Here is a 19,493-nt window from a genome sequence, read left to right as displayed (position 1 = left end):
TTTTGTTTCCTATTTTTATTTATTTATTTTTTTATTGAGTTGTAGTCAGTTTGCAATGTTGTGTTAATTTCTGGTGTACAGCACAATTTTTCAATCATACATGAATATACTTTATTCATTTTTACATTCTTTCTCACTGTGCTTGCTCCTATAATTTTAGGGTTAATTAAAATGATCTGATTTCCATAAGCTGCGTTTTCTTGTCTTTCTCCCTCCCATTCTCTCATGATCTGGTGGTGAACCCCCTGTCGTCCTCATGTTGAACCCCTGGTCCTCTCAGCATTCTCTGTCTCCCCTCCTCACCCCAGCCTTGCCAGTCTCAGCAGGACTGGACCCCACCTGCTCCTGGGCCATCTTGCTGGCGCTTCTTCTGTCCCTTCACGTGTGTGCTTTCCTCTCCTTCATGTCGTCTCTCTGTAGTCTCACCTCTCAGTGGGGAGCCCTCGTGGTCAGCCCCTCCCATCTGGGTCTGCTTTGCACCCCTGCTCTCACTGCCGAGCATGTTGAGACGTTGCAGATCCGAGTCGGGATCCTCACTGCACAAGTGGGAAAACTGAGGGCTGGGGAGGTTGTGATCCAGGCAGGCTCACCAACAGGGAAGTGACCTCTGGAACCAAGCTCCCACCTCCCAAACCCACCCCTGGTGTCTTCTCCACGACACAGGGTTGTGCTGCTTGTGCCATGGTGGCCCTTCCTGTAGGATTACCTGGGGTCAGGGGCGGGCCCTCCCTTCTCCATCCCAGCTGGTGGCTCAGAGGGTGTCATCTGAAATGGCCAAAAGGGGATGAACCAGGCACGCTTTCTGGAGCTGACCTGGAGTTAGACTGTTTTCTTTGGGAACCTAAGAATCGAGGTTCCACGTGGACATGTGCTTTATCTGCGGGTCAGGATGACAAAAATCACGAAGTGCTGGTGAAAGAGATCAGAGTTAAATACCATGTTCATAGATCAGGAGACCCAATGTGTATCGATGTCAATTCTCCCTAAACTGACCTACAGAATTAAGGCAACTCCTGTCAAGTGCTCAGCAAAGTCTTCGGTAGAAATAGCTTTTCCTAAAATTTATGTGGAAAGGGAAGAGCCGTGGAATAGCTAAAGCAACTTTGACAAAGATTAAAGTGGGAGAAGACTCTCCCCCAGGGCTGAGGCTTACTGTGTAGCCACAGTCGTCCAGAGTGTGGGAGGGACAGACCCACAGCTGAGTGAATGGGGTGGGGAACTCAGATCTACACAAAATGCCCAGTTAATTTTTGACCAAGAAACAAAAGCAATTCAATGAAGGAGGGATGACCTTTTCCATAAATCATGTTGGAGCAATTGGATATCCATAGACCAAAAAAGAAGAAGAAGAAGAAGAATTTAGACCTGGATCCCACACCTTATACACAAAATTAACTTAAGGATCAGAGATCTCAGTGTAAAATGTAAAACTACAACACATCTAACAAGAAACAAATCTTTAAGTCTGAGGACCAGGCAAAGAGTTCTTAAATCGGAACTAAAAGCACGATCCCTCAAAGGGAAAATCGAATTGGACTTTATCAAGATGAAAGGTTTTGCTCTGGGAAAGCCCCTGGAAGAGGATGAAAAGACGCAGCAGCTGGAAGCCCACATACCCAGCAGAGGACTTGTATCCACAGTGTGCAAAGAGCTCCCAGAACTCAACAGTGTTGCCAAAAATCCAGTCAGAAAACAGGCCACAGTCACGTGCAGACATTTCACCAAAGAGGACGTGCAGGTGGAGACAACGTGAGGACGAGCTCCACGTGGTTAGGGAGGGTTTAGGGAAAAGCAGATTAAAACCGCTGAGAGTCCCCGTGCACCTGTCAGATTGGCAGAAGTGAGAATTGCAGTGACACCAGACCCTGGCGAAGATGCAGACGCACTGTCTGCAGGGACTGCTGGGCTCTGTGCTTCCTCATTGCCTGGGACCCTGGCTCCTGCCTGTCTCCCCCTGAGCACCGCGCTCTGAGGCTGCTTCCTGGGACTCTGACTCCCTGGTGCTGGAATAAAAGCAGGGGAGCAAAGGCCAGAGCTGCTGCAGGCCCTCAGGGCACCATCTCAAATGGGTCTGAAAAAGCGAACTGCAGGTGAGAGAGGCAGGAGGCATGGCCCTGCACTCGCTCTTCCTGACTCTCACAGGGGTCAGAGTGAAGTGACAGTACCCGGACCTTAGTGGCTGCAGTCAAGATTTCAACACAGGGCATGTTTAAAATATATGTATTTCTCTTTCTAATCATGCCATTAACTAAATATTTTAAGGAACTATATGGTCATTCACGTAAACATAAAAATCCCACTCATGTTAACTTGTAGTTCTTTGGAATTTTTTCCCATCATACTGAGTAGTTGAGTAAATGTTGGTGATTTTATAATCCTAGAGAAAGGTCTGTATTTATCCTGATTCCCTTATTTAAAACATCCTTATGAAATTCAGATGTCTAAATTTTTACATTGGAAATGCAGCATAAACCCAAGAAAAATGAGAGCACCATAAATACGGCAGTACAGACAGTGACGAAGGAAAACACAGTAATTGTGAAGTGGGGTGATGCCGGTGAGATGTGGGCCCAGGCTCTGGAAAGACTCTAGGCCCTGCTGCTGGCTTTGTGCCCCACCTTGAAAGCAGTGAGCCGCCCTGGACAGGCTCTGGGGAGTGAGTCACTCGGCCTGGTTGCCCTCTTAGCGAGAGTTCAGCCTGGCTGCACGGAGGGTGGCAGATGGAGGGGTCGGAGATCCAGAGCTGATGGCGCCTGGGGTCGGGGGCCCTGAGGATAAGAGACTCAGGTGGACACCTGAGAGGTGGGTGTTCGGCGTTTCCTCCTCTCTCCTGTTTGCTGGCCCAGCCAGGAGGCACTCTGGAGCTGGAGCCATGCACAGATTTAAACGTGTAATGGATGCCACATGAGTACTGGGTTTTTAAACTGCATTTCCTTACCTGCTTCGTGCTTTCTGAGACATTTCACCCTCCATGTGTTTGATCTTTTCAACTACGGCAGAAGGTAGCAGGTGTTACTATCTATTTTATCTCTGAGAAAGATGAAACCCAAGAAGTTAGCTGACATGTGGGCTCCCACCCAGTGTTCAGGCAGGGAGAGATCCCTGGTCTGCCTGCTTCTTCTCCCCTGGACAGGTGGGTTCTTGCCAGGACAGCAAGTTTCTTTCTGCAGAAAAGAAAACTTGTCCCAGAGCTGACTAACGCACCTCCAGCAGCTGAGAGGGCTGTCAGGGGTGCTCCCTGAGCCTTATAAAGCCATTGGCATAGAGAGAAGTGTTCCGAAGGTTCCTGACAGCCATGAAACTCCAAACATGGAAATGATTGCTTTGTTATGTAAAGCATTCATTCCAGCATTGAATAATAAAATAAACTCCTGACACCAAGAATGGAAACCGTCCCCGCTAGGCTGTCTGTTCACTCTGTGTTGAGCCAGCTGTGGAGGTGGCTCTGGGGCACATACCCCACTCCTGGGCACTCCAACTCTGTGGATTTCCCATTCTGACCAGACACCCACAGGGCTCTGTGCAGTTTCCCGTGGGGTCTGAGTTTGCCAGAATGAGACCAGGAAGGAAAAACAGGAGCTGCAGTGTCACCTCCCCTTTTGCATTTCCTGGGCCTGTTTTTCCTTCACTTTTCTAAGACTCGGGGTTTGCCCGGAAGCTCTGGACTACAATATAAGTAAGAGAAGAATTCTTCCTTGGAGGAGGGGTGGAGGTCTCCATCTCAGTGAGATTCATCGGTGTCTGGGGGTTTCACTTGACTTGCGTTTTCAGCCTAAATTTATGACTTGTCTGTAAATTTCTTTGTTACAGAACACATGAGAACTTTAATTTCTACTGTTGAAATTCTAAGTCTTAAGGAACTTCTTTGTCCGAGGATAATGATATGAATAACATCTTGATAAAGGAGAAAATGTTTCAAAAGACCACTTACATTTTCCCCTCACTGAGGTTACAAACCATCTTGCGTTTTACTTTTCTGTCATACATTCTTATTCCTAAAATTAAGAGAGCTAAGTGAGTATCTTGAGCATTGAAGCATGGAAGGTATGCTCTTCGGACTTTTGTGTGGGGAATTCCTGAACAGGGGGTCCTCTGGTCCTTGTCCTTCAACATCAGCAACATCTGCTGCTTTTCAAGGAGCGGAATCGTGTGGATGCAGTGTGGGGGAAGCGATCCGCATGTCTCCTTGACATGTTCTTCTGGCTTCCAGGTTGAAAGAATACTGATTAACCTGCTGTAAACCATGGAGCAGCCTTTGCAGATGGATGGGTTTTGGTAAAACCTTTCTTAGAGATGTGAGATGTGGAGGAGGGTTCCTCTCCTTGAGTTTACAGCATTTCACCCTGAAGACTGCTCTTTCCAGACCCAGAGTGAGGAGCAGGGGGAGGCGCAGCTGGCCGATCCTTTAGCCTGAACGGACATGAAGCAAAGGAGAAACACTGTGTTTCCATGGCGATAGCATGGCATTGATGCCTGCCAGCCTCAGACAGAAACCAAGGAGGCGCCCTGGGTGGATAGAGTTGTGTCTGAAGCCAGCCAGGTAGCTTCCGTCTCCCATCCCTCTTCCTTCCGTCCATCAGTCATTGTCCTTTCAGTTTACGTCGTCTTTCTACACGTGTCTCATCTGTCTGTCTTCACTGCTGTGCTTTCCCCAAGTCCTCGCTGGTTGCTTCAGAACATAAGACCCCTACTTGTACCACTTCATAATGAGTTGGCTGTGATCTGCTGGGCCTCTGTCGACAAGACGCTAAGGTAGCCCCGGTGTTGGAGTGACCGGAGAAGGAGACGCAGCAAGGGCACCACGGTAGCCCTGATGCTCCGGCCCCTAAGGAACTGGGATGCTCTGGGTAACACACAAGCACTTTAGTGATCAACCGACGTTGGCCTCCCCTCTGTCCTTTCCCCACGTGGCCCCTGAACAGTTAAATGACCACCAGGTGGGGACCCTGGTGAGGGAAGCAGCTCCTGCCCAGTGACTTCCTTGAAGTCCCTCCGTATGGTTGTGTCCTTTACTCCTTTGTGACTAACTCCCTCAGCACACAGTCCTGGTCTGTAAAACAGAGGGGTCACTTGGTTCTGTAGTGCACTGACTCATGAAGGTGTCACACCTGTCTTTGAAGATAAGCCACTCATACATGTTGCAGAAGTAAACTGGAAGCAGTTGTCTGAGGCCTCACGAGGAAACCACCACAGAGACTCCATGTGGCCTAAGCTCAAGGCAGGGATGGTAGTAAGATAGGACAGGGTCTTGGGGGGCTGAAAGCAGGCAGTGGGCTGCGAGGGTGTCCCTGGGGAGTGTGTGCTGAGCAGGACACCCAGGTGGCGAGAAGCTGACTGTGTGGTGGAGGCTGGAGTGGAGACTCCAGGTGTGGCTTCCATGGTAACAGACTGGGACTTGGACAGAAAGTGTTTTCTTCTCAGACTCGGGGCCCTGGGTGAGAAGCGTAATTACTGTCTGTGCCTCAGTTTCCTACCAAAGTAGCAGTTTTTATAAGAATGAAAAGAGATGACTTAGGACACGTAGGATGGGGCCTGGGAGTAAATGCGTCTGGCTTTGCAGGCTGTACAGTGTGTGTGGTGCTTACGAGGTACACGGCTGTGTGTCTGCTGGTAAAACTGTATTTGCAGGAATAGCCCACAGGCTGGGTGTGCAGCCCCCGATTCAGATGGAGTTTGGGAGGCACAGAAGTTACTCAGTAGCATATCCCCTCTTCTGGGTTTCGAGAGAGGATGCAAGCCTGGATTTCCGAGTGGCATCCGGAGGTTCTCCGGGCTGACTGCTCAGTGGCAGAGCTGGCAGTGGAACTGCACTGAGCACCTGTGTCGCCCGTGTGGGGTGCTGGCTCCGCCCCCACCAGCCCCTCCTGAGTCCCGGCGTCAGGAACTGGAGTGGACACCCCACGTGGCTCACGGTGACACCACCCCTCTAAGAGGAGCCATGGTTTCAGGGGGAAGTGCCTGTTTCCCTTTAGTCCAGGTCTTAACTGGAGCATTCCAAAGTAAGACCAGATTCTAAGTGAGAGGGAGGAGTGGGTATCCTTTGAGAGTGGCTTCAAGGGAACTGTCCCCCCCACCCCCAACCTTAGTTTAATGCATCTGAGGAATTTTTAAAACTTGACTGAACTTTAGTCTTTTAATTTTAGTACCAGCTTATTTAAGCAGGTGATTCTCAGCCTTTACTCTGTGTTTCCTATAGATTCTTCCTTCTTGTTGTAGGCATTTCTTTTCCACTCGGAGAAGACCCTTCAACATTTCTTCTAGGGTAGGCTGGGTACCAATGAAGTCTTTTAGTTTCTGCTTGTCTGCGAAGTTCTTTGTCCTTCAGTTCTGGGTGATGACTTGGCTGGGCAGCATATCCTAGGTTGCAGGTTTTTCCCTCTCAGCACTTTGAATATATCGAGACGCTTGCTTCTGGCCTCAAAGTTCCTGCAGGAAAACCAGCTGACGGCCTTGGGAGGGTTCCCTGGAACTGACTGTTTTTCTCTTGCTGCCTCTACGGTTCTCTGTCTGTAACTTTTGCCATTTTAATTATGATGTGTCTTGGGGTGGGTGTCTTGGGGTTCATCCTGTTTAGGACCCTCTGTGCTTCCTGTACCTGGATATCTTTCTTTCTTGATAGTGGCAAGTTTTCAGCCATAATTTCATTAAATGCATATTTGACCCCTTCTCTCTTCTTCTGGGGCACCTGGAGTGTGAGTGTTGGTACAGCTGATGTTGTCCAGGAATCTCCTACACTGTTCTCATTTAAAATTTTTTTCTTTTTACTCTTCTTACTGCATGATTTCCATTGTTCTGTCTTGCAGATTGCTGATGCGTTCTTCTGTATCATCTGGTCTGCTTTGCATTCCTTCTAGTGTGTTTTTCATTTCAGTTATATTCTTCAGTTCTGAGTGGTTTTTGTTTCATTTTTTTCCTTTAATTTTCTACTTCCTTGTTAAAATTCTCACTGTGTTCATCTATTTTCCCAAGTTCAGTTAGTATTCTTACTATTAATGCTTTGAATTCTTTATCTGGTAAGTTGTTAATTTTTGTTTTATTATTTATTGTGAGCACAGGTCATGTCTTCCCCCGGGGTGTGCTGGCAGTGGTCATCTTGGTAGAAGGAGGGGCTGAGCCAGGTGGGAGCTGGGCCCCCTGCTGCCCAGTGGCCATCACAGGGTCGGGTCCCAAGTTGCAGGACCAGAAGCCCTGAGGGTCAGGTCAAGCCTGCCCCTTTAAGTGTATGTTCTTCCCCCTCCTGACACGAGGATCCCCTCCCAGAGTTGTCTGTGCAGGGCCACTGATCCACGGGCCCTCCCACTGTGAAGCCGATGGGCTGAAGTGGCTGGGCTTTGGCTGGGTGTGAGCCAGGGTAGCTGGGAGCAGGCGCACCACTCAGGAGGGTTCGTCCCTTCACTGTGTCTGACCCCAGGACCAGGGTGCCCAGGCTGTGGCTCGATTCACTCACTCCCCAGGGAGGAGCTCCACCCAGGCTCTCCCTTTTTTTCTGAGTCTCCTCCCAGGGGTACAGGCTCCGACCTCCCCACTTCTCTTCCTTTCCTGCCCGATTCTCTGTGGGTCTTCCCCCCAACCTGGTCAGGCAGGACTCTTTCTGCCAGTTTCCAGTCATTTTTCAGTGAGAATTGTTCCACGTGCAGAGGTATTTTTGATTTGCTCATGGGATGCAGTGCCATCGTGGTCTCCTTAGAAGCTGAGCTGAGCTTCCGGTGAAGCACAGCTGGAAGGGCTGGTTCACCAGGGCTGGGACTCGGTGCAGGGTTGTGCAGAGCAGCCATGGGGCCGGCGGGGAAGGGGCGGGCACCGGAGGGAAATACCCAGTAAACAGTGGGTGCCTACCCTGTGCTTATGGATCACGTTCCCACCAGCACACCCTCACGCATGCGCTCCTTTCCCTGTTGCTTGCTTTCATTTTGGTCTGGGCGTCCTCAGCTGCAGGAAGCAAACTGGTTTTGAATTTCTAAATTGCTGAGCAGCAAAACAATTAACACAAAAACTAGTTTTCTCCATGGTTCGTTATCTTCAAAGAGCGGTCAGCCTGTTTAGCGCCCCGAACGTTCAACAGTGGCAGAGGCGTTTTCATGTGTCCGTGTTGTCTACAGCTGCAGGGGCACACACTCGTCATGCCTTTCAAGACTGTTGAGACTGTGCAGTGAGCCGTGAGCTGGTCGGGTCAGGTGCCCTGTGGTTTGATCAGACATAGTGAGCATCGTCACTAGGGAAAGATTTACCAACTTGTGTAAGACCCATAAAACTTTCCACTTGTTTGCTATGTTTTTATTAAAGCTTGAGTTTAGTACTTTGATGATTTGATCAGTATATTAGGGGGAAAATGAACAGACTACGAAAAATTCAAGGATGCAAATCAGCATTTGGGGTGTGTTCGAGTTTGTAATTGGGAAAGGCTGTTGCACATTATAGAGATGGTTTGTCCCGGGAACTTGGCATTCAGGAAAAAATGTCAGCCTAGCTGTGGCCCTCGAATCTCTGGCTTTAGCAATTTAATTCCTGTTTTAATGATAAATACCTTTCTCATGTTTGGATCCCATAGGTCCTATGTTCTCTTGCTTTTGTTTTATCTATTGTTTCACTCAGTGTTAGTCATTTACTTTCAGAAATACCATAGCAGTGTATAGTCCGTGGGACTGACACACCTGATAGGGAACATGCTAACCAGTGGCGGTTTGGGCCCGCTCTTACTGGGGTAGATGCCTACAAAAATCTGTTGTTGGTTAAGTTAATGAGAGCTGTGTGGATCGGGGAGGTTTCCTGCCCTGCAGATGCGAGTGAGATTGCAAGAATCTAATTTTGGACCCCATGAGAGCTGAAACCCTGAGAGGAAGGGCTGGGACGAGTGTGTGCCTAGCAGAGGATTTTATGAGTGTGTGTTTGTGGGTAGAGGAAAAGTCAAGGTGAAGTCTTCTTAAATTACAGTCATAAGGAGACAGAAGACACATAGATGTGACTGTTTCTTCTTAGTTGAGTGATCAGCTCTACCCTTGGAACCATCCTGAACTTTCCTTTCCTTCTCTTACAGGTGACATCACACAAAAAGGATATGAAAAGAAGAGATCGAAATTGATTGGCGCCTATCTGCCCCAGCCTCCGAGTACGTAAACCTTGATGAATAGCATGAAACGTCACCTTTGAAAGTTAACTGCCACATGCAGGAGAACAGCTGAGCACAGGTCCTTCCGCGGTCCCTGGTCTGCATGTAGATCACGATGTTGAGGTGGCGGGAGCCACATCCAGCTCCCTCCTGTGATTGCAGGGTGTTCAGTGAATGGAGAAGAAACATAGAGGCTTTCTATAAATGTGCCTAATAAATTTAATAGATGTTCCATCTGTAGGGGGCAGTAGTATGTTTGATTACTTTGAAATGCTATAATCATAAAAAATATGAGCATTTGTGATTTAAACATGACTTTTGGCTTTGTGAGCTAAAATGATTGATAATGGCTTAATCAGTCCAAGGTTTTTGTTGACATCATTGGTGGGGGCAGTTCTAGAAAACAGTGTAACATCCTGCCTGGGATTATGAAATCGTAAAGGTTGGTTGTGTTTTGAAATGTGATTGTCCACGTTATGATTTCTTCCCAAGTACACATTCTGTTAAATTCCAGTGTTTTCACATGTGCAGGTTTGTAGACTCTCTGCACTCAGCTGGGTTCTGTACATTTTAGGGGAAGGAAGAGGATACGGGCTGCAGCTGTCACACCTCTGTTCTGGGGGAAGCTTAGTGCAGTCTGAGGGCGATCTTGAGAATTTTCTGGGTTAAGAAAGGCTCAGAGCTAACACAGGCCCTCCAGGAGGAGGGAGGACAGCGGCAGAAAGGGGCTCTGCAGTGATCACTTTGGGACACAGTTAAAGCCCCACTGCGAGGCTCTGCTGGGTGAGGTTTAGGTCTGCACACGCCTGCACAGTGCAGGCCGTGCCCTCCGGGCTGCGCCCCTCCAGTGCTGTGCCGGCACAGAAGGTGCGTCCTTGCCGGTGCTCACGTTCCAGGGCACTGAACTTGGGTGTTGAGTTTCTGCTGTTGTGTAGCTTTGTTTGACTTCATGTGATTTCTTTCTCTCCTCGGTACTTGAGAAAGTTAACATGGAGATGGGCCCGCTGTGCGGGCTGCCTGCTGACGGCCTGAGTTTCCTGCTGTCTGGTTTATAAAAGGAAGAAGCCGCGCTGTCTGAGTGAACGAAAAGTCAGTGTGTTGGCCAGCTGACCCTGTGTGGGAGGCTTCAGAGCACACGTGGGCGGACGTTTGGAGGTGGTGTCCCGCCTCCCTTCTCGACCTCGAGCAGGACTGCTGTGGGGACGGCCGTCCGCACGGCCCATTGTCGTGCATTCCCGTCTGCAGGTGGCCCCCCCGGTCTCAGAGGAAGGCTGGCAGGGAGACAGCAGGCAGGCGCTCATGTTGTTGGATTTTAATTTCTGGGCCTTAGCAAACAAAGGTGAAACAGAAGCAGCTCTGTGCGTTTCCGGAAGATGGGCCTGGAGCCACTGCAGGGCTGAGGACGCAGTTGATCCGCATCAGCTGGGCGCTGAGGGTGGCCCTGTGTGGCATGGTCCCTTTGGTGTTCTGTGTGCTGTTCTGCATGGGGTCGGCAGCTCTGCTCGGCGCTGTAACAAATTTAAAAAAAACTAAAGTTTGAATTAATTAGTTTTTTTTCAACTTGTTACAGCAGCGAATGGAGCTGCCGTGGTCCGGTGTAGACGGCAGCACAGTGAAGGAGCCCCGAGAAGAATGCTGCAGGCGGGCAACATCGGGGTGTGTGACATCCGGGACGCCGCGGTCAGAGAGCGGGTGGCCAGCACCGCAGGAAACCGGCCGCTGTTTTACTTTCGCTTCGGTGAGCGCACTTAACTGAGATGAGAGAGAGACCCCAAGACAGGCACGCGTTTGAAATGGACTGTCCAGCTAAAGCCATTCTAAGCAGCGTTGTAGGGCTTAGCCTTGGTGGCACCCAGAAGGTCCTGTTTCTGAGCCCCTGTTCTCCATTCAAGCTCATGTGACTTACTGAGGCCACAGTGCTCCTCAGTCACAGAGCTTGTCACAGACCCTGGATCATGATTGTCTCACTGACTCAGGGCCCATTTCTGAGTCTTTTCTATTTAAAATATAATATTCTGTTTTTACTACCCTCTTTTCACTGTTGGAGCACCACTTACAAAACACTTAAGAAAAAGGAATACATAACAAATTATACAGTTTTTCTTAAAAACTGCTGGTCTTCCACTAACCTTTGTCTCATAGCCAGAGACCTAGGTGAAGGATGAACTCTAATGAATCCTGGCCTCTGTGATATGCTTCAGAGAGAAGGGTCTGCACCTTCGTCATGTTCCTAGGGGCATTCTCCAAAGGGCAGTTGTGGCGTTTTGAAATACGAACTTTGAACCAGTTAATCAGAGAGTGCATTCTTTGAGGTCGTGATCCTATTAAGAGGTCAGAATTATTTGGGAGCAGATTTTGAATGTAAGATGCCCAAAAAGATGTGTTCAGTGCAACTTGTAGTACAGGAAGGAAATAAGCATGTAGAAGCTTCAGGGTTTTACCTCACATAAAAGACACTGCTTGAGAATCATGCACAGGTGGTGGGTAAGCTCTGGTGTTACTGTCAGCCCCCAGGATCTCAGAACAGGGCCCTCGGCCTGGTCTCTCAGCCATGGCTCTGTTCCCCTCCCCGGGACAGCTTGCTGACGGAGGTGATGCGTGTCCTTGTGGGTAGGACGGAGGGCTGACGGGTGGGCAGTGGAGTTGAGCCTTAGCTCTGGGTCCCCGTCACCATTCTGTGAGCCTCACGCACCTGTTGAAGTGTGAGGCCAAGAGGACTGCTGCGCTCTGTGGGCCTCGTGGGCTGCGCCATCCCCATGGGAAGGAGAAGGCGGGTTCACCCGTGGTTTGGGGATGGGGAGACCACATGCCCATGCGGTTCCGCAGTTCTTATTACTGATCTTTATTTCTGAGGAGTTGCCTGGGTGAACAGTCACTCGTTACGTAAAACTGCCCCTGGGAAGCAGTAAGGAGGGCCCACGGCTATGAATCAGAGAGAGATCTTTCTGGACTAGCTCGGTCTTAGAAATGATTCTTTTGGTGTAGGATCTTCCTGAGAAGCTTCTTGTTTCCTTTTCAGTCACCTTATTCTGCCATAAATTTGTCTAAAAGGGGTTTGTGTTTTGATGAACTTCTTTTTTCATATTATTTTTATTTAGAGGAAATACTATGATTTCTCTAAAAAGTATTTTTAAAATATTTCAAAGGAACTTTTGGGATTTCTTTGGGACACACGATTATGAATTAGGACGCCCTGTACAGCCTTCGGCAACAGCTCAGCCCCGAGTTGGAGATGCCAAGCATTACCCATCCTCGGGAAGGCCCTGGGGAAGCCGGCTGTTTCCTGGCCTTCCTCTCTGTGCAGGGGTGGGTGGCTGGGGAACCCAGTCAAAGATACGCTGTTTTAGGGAGCGCAGCGTCGAGTGCTCACCTAAATCTGGATGAGGAACAGAGTGCCGAGCTGGACAGAACAATGAAGGTGATGTATTCAGTGAAGGAGGGGGTCAGAAAGAATACACTGAAAGTCCTTTGCAAAGAGAAAATACTCTTTGGGAGACTGCATTCTTTGGTGCTGGTTCTCCTGCAGTGTTTTGGCTGTAAATTCTTGCACTGATCTCTTAACCTGACAACACTTGTAAAAGTAGAAGATAAAACCCACTCAGTAGCAGTGTCTTGAGGGTCATCTTAATGAACGATGTTAGCCTCTGTAACTGAGTCTTCAGTGCTTTCATCACAAGGCCGTGCTGAGGTGAGGTGGTAAAATTTCAGCCTCGCCATAAACAGCAAAGCTTTCCTTGACCAAATATAGTCCCTCCCTCTCATGTGGTGTGTGTTGGCCAGGCCTTGCTTTCCACATGGCTGGCATCAGACGCTGCTGAATGTGGGGAGTTATGTAGACCCAGTCTTCTCCAAGTCCAGCTCGGCTCTCCCCCAGCAGCAGGCGGCTTGTGCTCAGTTAAAGGGATTTACAGGGATGGAGTCATTGTGAAAATCTTGGTGAATTTGGCTATGGTGACCAGAGGGCAGTCTCTGTTTCCTTCCTACTCTCTGGGAATCGGCTGTGGGATCCAGGAGAACAGCCTCCCCAGAGAAGGAGCCTCTCCGGGTTAGGGCGAGTCTGTTGTCCCCATTTGCTCTGGCTGGAGATGGCAGGTGGCCTCGCCGGGAGCGTAGACCCGTCTGCATCAGAAGGGCCGCACACGCAGCAGCCTGGCCTCTCTTCGGCTGCTCTAGCCTTTATCTGATGTTCACGCTGTTTGCACACAAGGCGTTCTGCATGTGCTTGCCCCTCTGCCTGTACCTGTGGATTGGCTAAAGCTCACTGCAACTGTCACTTCCCCAGGGATTCCTTCCCTGATCCCTGGGGTTAGGACGGGCCCTCCTGTCCTGGTCTTATGGCATCCTACTTCTGAAATGCACAGTTATAGGTGTATGGAGCTGTGGAATATTTGATATCTCTGCCCTACCCTTACCCGCAGTCGGAGCCCCAGTGTCCTTTCCACAGCAAGTGACAACTCCCAGACATTAACTGAGGGATGAACTGGGAATGGTCTGCATGTACAGACCAGTGGCTGGAGTGTAGGCCACCTACGCCAGTGCCTGTGGTGGTGGGGGGGCAATCTGGCAGCTCTCCCGAATTACCTGCCCACTCACATCCTCCCACAGGCCCCATGTGTGCAGAGGCCAGTGTGTCCATCCAGGTGCCATGTTCACTCTGAGAGAATGGGGGATCTTTCCTAGAGCCAGTCCAGCAGAGGGCAGATGCAGAGGGGCTGCATGGTGCTCAGGTCTGCCTTGAGCATTCAGGCAAACAGACCTTTTACTGCCTCGGGCATCTTCTGTCTGTGATCACAACTTTTTTTTTTAATTTAAAAACATTTTTATACAATTTTTGAAGATTACTTTCCATTTACAGTTATTACAAAATATTGGCTGTATATTCCCTGCGTTGTACAATGTGTTGAACAATGTGATCAGTTTTATTTTGATTTCTGATTTTGATAAAATGCAGTGGTAACATGTAAGTGCTGATCATTTTTCCATATCTGAAAAGTCAAAGGATAATGTGATTTTGGACCTCAGCATATTCCAGTCAGTTGAGTTTTATTTTATTACTAATTTGGCAGTTCAGCTTGAAAACCCTGGTATTTATTGCTGTAAATGAGGAAACACTGTCCTGATGTAGTTCTGTTCCTGGGAATGGCCTGCATGGAGAGAGCTGTATCTGCAACCCAGGTGCAGACTCTCCTGTTTGAGGGTTATGGGGGAGTTGGCAGAGTATAGCTTGTGAATTTTGCACTTTTGGTCTCATGCAAGATGAACTGTTTTATATTTAAGGACATAAACCTGAGTCCAAGGCCATTGTGTTCTATATTCCTCAGAAAATGAAGCTTGCCGGCACTGCTGTGGTTTGTTGCCTCTGGTTCTGCATATTAAACACTGCTTCTCTGGTGCCAGGGGCACAGTTTGGTTCGTGTTTGTATCCTGCCCCAGAGTTCCGATCTCCCAGAGTGCAGCCTCCCTTCCCTGGGCACAAAAGTGTGATGCCCACCCTGACTGGGGTGGTAGGGACACAGAGCTGGTCCCAGGGGACTTCCTCAGGTCAGGAGTCATGCCGTGCCATCTGTTCATGATGGGTGGGCTGTGAGGCGCAGGGTTAAATGCCAGAAGGAGAGAAGTACGAGTACTTAAATCAGGGTGCCCTGTGTCTGCATGAACCCTTTCCAGACTGAGTTGCTATGGGAAATGCACTTTCATCAGCCGTGGTCACGATCCTGGTACACAGCTTGCTGCTCTCAGGTGTCTAAGAAGTCTTTTATTTCGTCAGTCACAGCTCCTGGTTTGATGCATGAGTTTCTTGTTCCTTTCAGTGTCCTTGAACCAATCAGGTGTCCCTCCCCAGGCAGCAGTAGTTAACTGGGAACAGCTGAGCCGCTCCTGCAGCTGGCAGAGTTGGGCGTGGGATCGCTGAGCGTCCACCTGGACAGTGGGAGTGGTGTCTGCTTGGGACCGGCTCATACAGGTTTTTGTGGGAAGTGTGAGAAAGATGCAGACATTTGAAGCCTCAGTCCTGCATGTACTCCCATTGCCTGCAAACTTACGTTACCTGATGAACGAAGCCTGGTGGCTGGGATGCAGGAATCAGACACAAAAGCAGCGGCATGTGGGGCTCCCATGAAACCCTGAAGCTCCAGCTCATCAACACTTTTCCAGGCATGAGTACCTGAAAAAATTCAGACATGAAGAGGAAAACGGCTAGCAGATTTATACTGATTTATGGCAAGGCTTTATGCTAGCGGAGGCTGAGGCAGGCTAGCATGGGCCTAGGTAGATGGTACCGTGCTGCTGGTGGAATGCCTGTCGGTTTTGTGCTGTTCTCATCTGCGTCAGTGCAAAACGAATGTAGCAAGTTTCTTATCCAGACACAGTGGTACTGTTTATTTTCTGGCAAAATCCTTGATTGCACTTACTTTAGAAGTAAGAGCTGCTGTGTGAGAGAGTGTAATCAGGTACTAGAAGAGAAGGGGACGATTCAGAAATTGTTTTTGTACAAACTTGAAATATGGAAGCAGCCTCGACAGGTTCCCGAACTACCCGATGCTTGATCTCACTGACGTGAGATCCACAGACTGCTGTGCGCAGGGACAGACAGACAGACTTGACCTAGGAGCAGAGCCCCTCGTGCGTTACTGTGTCCACACCCACACCCCAGAGATGTGGGAGCGAGGTTCAGAGGCTGAGTGATTTGTCCAGCTCCACAATTACCGAGAATAATACCAGAATTTGGACCAAGATCTTTTGGTTTTAATTGTTACATACATTTTTATTCAAGGTATCTTTTACATATCCTTTATGATTTCTTTTAAAAATATGTTGAAAGCCAGGGTTTTTCAGTGTATTTCTCTTACTGTCTGAATTGAGATATTCTTACTTTTTCTAGAATATGTAACGTTCTGAGTAAACCATGTTTTCTGCACTGTAGGTCTCCTGGCTTGTAGCACACTACTGTGTCAGAGTGGTAGACTGGCACCTGTGGACCTTATTCTTAGATTAACGTAGGAGGATTATTGTGATTTCTAGCGTCTGGTTTACCATAGCATTAATGAAATGACTGCGTTTACTTCATAATCTGAAACTGATGGATTGTGTAGGTGCCAGAAACATCTTGTTAGGAATTCTCTTTGGGGAACCTTTCTTTTCTTATTGAAGTATAGTTGATTTACAAGTATTATGTTAGTTTGGGGGACCCTTTCTGAAACGTGTTGGAAGTAATTATTTGAAGTTCTAATAAAAATGGCTTATTTCTCTGCTTTCTCCCCCTTGAGCTTAAAGGAAGTTTTCACATCTGGAGGGGAAAAGGCATTTGGAGGAGTGAGTAGTGATGGGATAGGGCCAAGGCCTGGGAATAGTGACTGTGTCTGCCTGAAACCTGGAGGCATGAGTGGAAGGGGGCTGGAGGAGAAGGTGGGTGTGACGGAGGGAGGCTGAGGATCGGGTGAAGGAGCCAGGGCTTTGTTCTGTGGTCCACAGGATGCAGACGTGAGTCAGTCAGAGCCCTGCTCAGCCTGAAGAGAGCCTGAACTTCGGGAGATGTGATGGCCCTGGTGGCAGGGAGGGGCCTGGGCAGGCTGAGCGCGAAGCCTGGTGGCTCCTCTAACCTTGAGGACAAAGTGTCGGGTGGGGAAGAGAGGAGTCACGGGAATGAAGGTGTCCGGGGACGTGGAGTGTGGGTGCCCCTTGCAGAAGTGTGGAGTCCCTGGAGGGTGCGCCCGGCGGCGGACGAGGTATTTCACTCTCTGCTATAGTCCCCTTTTATTTCCTCTTTTCCTCGTACACGTCTCCAGTCTCCTTCCTCTGGTGAAGAGTTCTATTTACAGTCCTGTTGCAGTTCTAGCAGAAACAGAAAGTCACCAAGAGTGTCGTGTATAAATGTACGTGTTACAGCCCTCTGCACGAGCCTTGAAGTTTTCACTTACTGTCTCAGCAGTACCTCCTGAACCCCTCCTAGGAGCCTGTTGGCCCAGGGGAGACAACCAGTCTTTGCCTGATCTGGGCGTTTCACGTGCTGTATCCTAAGCAGGGATTGACGCACACACCTTCCTGTTAAAGACCTCAGCAGCTTGCAGCTGATCTGAGTTTGTTCCCAGGCAGCAGCCTGAAATTGTCCCAGTTTCCATCTCTGCTTATAAGATTGCTGTTGAAGAGCAGCTTCGTGATGAGGTCACAGAAAGACCTCCTCATGGATTCGGAGTACCAGCTGGATTTTGTCCGTGTGACAGGTGATCGCTGTACCCAGAGTGCAGCAGTAATCCGCACAGAGCCTTTGCCTGAAGGGCTGGCCTCTGTTTGGGCTCCGAGTGACAGCAGGGTGCCTGGGGGCACCAGGAGAGGTCGCCCATCACAGGTGGAAGGGCACTGCCGAGAGCGACTCGGACAGCTTGAGTGCAAGCCCCAGTCCTGGGCCTGTGTTTTCTCTCAGTGGGACAGCAGAACTCTGTCTCATATGGTTATGCTAATTAATGGGAATAAAGTGCTTATACCAGTGCTCTGAAGCGTTGGCTGATCTTACCAGTCCTGCCCGAAGATGGGAAGCTGAGGCCCAGGGTCTCAGATGGTGATGGCTCCATCTCCAGCTCCAGAGGGTGGTAGTGTCCCCAGTGCATTTCCCCTCAGTTCACGTGGGTCTGAAGCTAGTGGTGCTTAATAAATGTTGGGGAAGAGATCCAGTCTTGATCTCTGTCCTGTTCTTGCCTAAGGAGAGTTCATCTTTGTCTCCTGCTTTGAATGTCACTGGACCTTTACCCACCTTCCTGCTGACTGCTGTGAACCCGCCCACATGCTCCGCCTGGACACTGGCTGTCTTCTGGCTTTTGTGAGAGCTGGTTTTTGGTCCTGCAGACGTGGTACCTCAGCAGTGCCAGCACTGAGTGTCGCTGTGTGTTTCTCTAACTGCCTGTGATTATCCGCACCAAGAAGGAGCCTGTTCCAGCAGCCTGTTCCAGCAGCTGTGAGCTCCTCTTCCAGGGGGTCACGAGCAGGACGCCTTGGCCACTACCCTGGCTTCTCCTGTGGTACCAGGTCATGCTAACTTGCAGTTGCATATTTTATTGATGGCTTTTTCTTACCGGAACATACCTTTAAGCTACCTCAAATTTCATTCACAGTGACGTTAGATAGAAACTAATGATTGAAATATGCACACTTGTATTTTAGTCTCTTGTAATGTTCTGTTGTTTGAAGCTATTCTCCTTTTATTGAATTGATTCATTCCTTGTAAAACTATTGAAAACTTGGGTTGTAAACTCTGTCTTTCAGCCTATGAGAGTAAATGTGCACAATGTTTGTGTGTAAACAGTTTTCTGGGGAAAGGAGTGAGGGGTCTGTAACAGGTGGGCACTGCCTGCAGCTCCGTGTCGCTGGGCCGTATGTGAGTGCTGTGACTACGCTTCCCAGAGGAAGTACGCGGCCACCCAGGGAACTGGAAGGGGTTAAGGCTGAGATTAATTCCAGGAAGCATATTTGAAAAAAAGGGATGGGTAACAGGATTGAGATTGAAAGATAAACGCGAGTGTCTGTATGTACAGGCACTGTTTACCCACGGCAGCTTGAAGGTGTGTGCTTAGTTTAGCTCTGCTTCTTCCCAGAGCTGCACTGCGATGTCAGCAGATGGAGGAGGTATGAATCCCCAGGACAGGAGAACGGGAGAAACAGTGAAGCATAGCTATGTTGTGAGGTGGATGATTAGAGGCACCTCATTGAGCCAAGGAGAAAAAGATGACAGAAGACAGTGCTGACGAAACCACAGGGGTGGGTGTGGCCTCTAGGAAGTGGTGATGCACATCGTCCCCTTGACCCGTGTTTGCTCTCTGTAGAAATGGAATGAAGAGCTTCCGGGGCCAGGACAGTGGGCAGTGCTGTGCCCCAGGGCAGTAAATCAGAGCACACACGCTGGAGGCTGAGAACAGCTCCAGCCCCAGCGATGACCCTGTGTTTAGTCATAAGACAGAGGACTGGAGGGCCCTTCTTTGGGCAAATGGAATAGCCCAGGTGAAAAAGGGCCTATTGGAACATAGAGCTAGTGATGCCTCTGCCGTAGGAAGAGATACTTGCAGCTCCTTCAGTGGGAACAAAGAAAAAGTTGTAAAAGTTGACAGAGGAGAAAAGAAAAAAAACAGATTTTATATAAAGATTATAGCATCAGAATGACATTTAATAATTTAACTTCTCAACAATAATAACTGACATGAAAGGCAACAAACACAAATTTCAAATAAATATATTTATACAAGTTGAAAAATTTTTAAGTTTACAAGTAATTTTTCTTAGAATTCTAAGGTCCAGTTTATAAATATAGATGCAAATACCACGTAACTAGTATTTTCATTGTAAGACTTGCCAGTACTCAAATCTCATAAACTTTGTGCATCTATTTGATAACAATACAAAG

General features: G+C 48.8%; 1 protein-coding gene across 8 annotated transcripts in view; it reads left to right on the top strand.

The window, feature by feature from the left end:
- Window positions 1-19,493, top strand: part of DIP2C (disco interacting protein 2 homolog C) — a 274,349-nt gene that overhangs the window by 142,688 nt on the left and 112,168 nt on the right. For 5 of the 8 annotated variants that reach the window (XM_064479267.1, XM_064479268.1, XM_064479265.1 and 2 more), the window contains exons 2-3: window positions 9,035-9,106; window positions 10,677-10,844. In XM_064479267.1, coding sequence (XP_064335337.1) covers window positions 9,035-9,106; window positions 10,677-10,844 — 240 coding nt within the window. The remainder of the gene's footprint in view (window positions 1-9,034; window positions 9,107-10,676; window positions 10,845-19,493) is intronic. The other 3 variants (XM_064479271.1, XM_064479269.1, XM_064479266.1) reach the window with 2 other exon arrangements.

The sequence above is a fragment of the Camelus dromedarius genome, chromosome 26, assembly GCF_036321535.1.
Source record: "Camelus dromedarius isolate mCamDro1 chromosome 26, mCamDro1.pat, whole genome shotgun sequence".
In the NCBI taxonomy this organism is placed as follows: Eukaryota; Metazoa; Chordata; class Mammalia; order Artiodactyla; family Camelidae; genus Camelus; species Camelus dromedarius.
The sequence above is the reverse complement of the archived record's forward strand: the minus strand, read 5'-3'. Positions and strand labels throughout refer to the sequence as shown.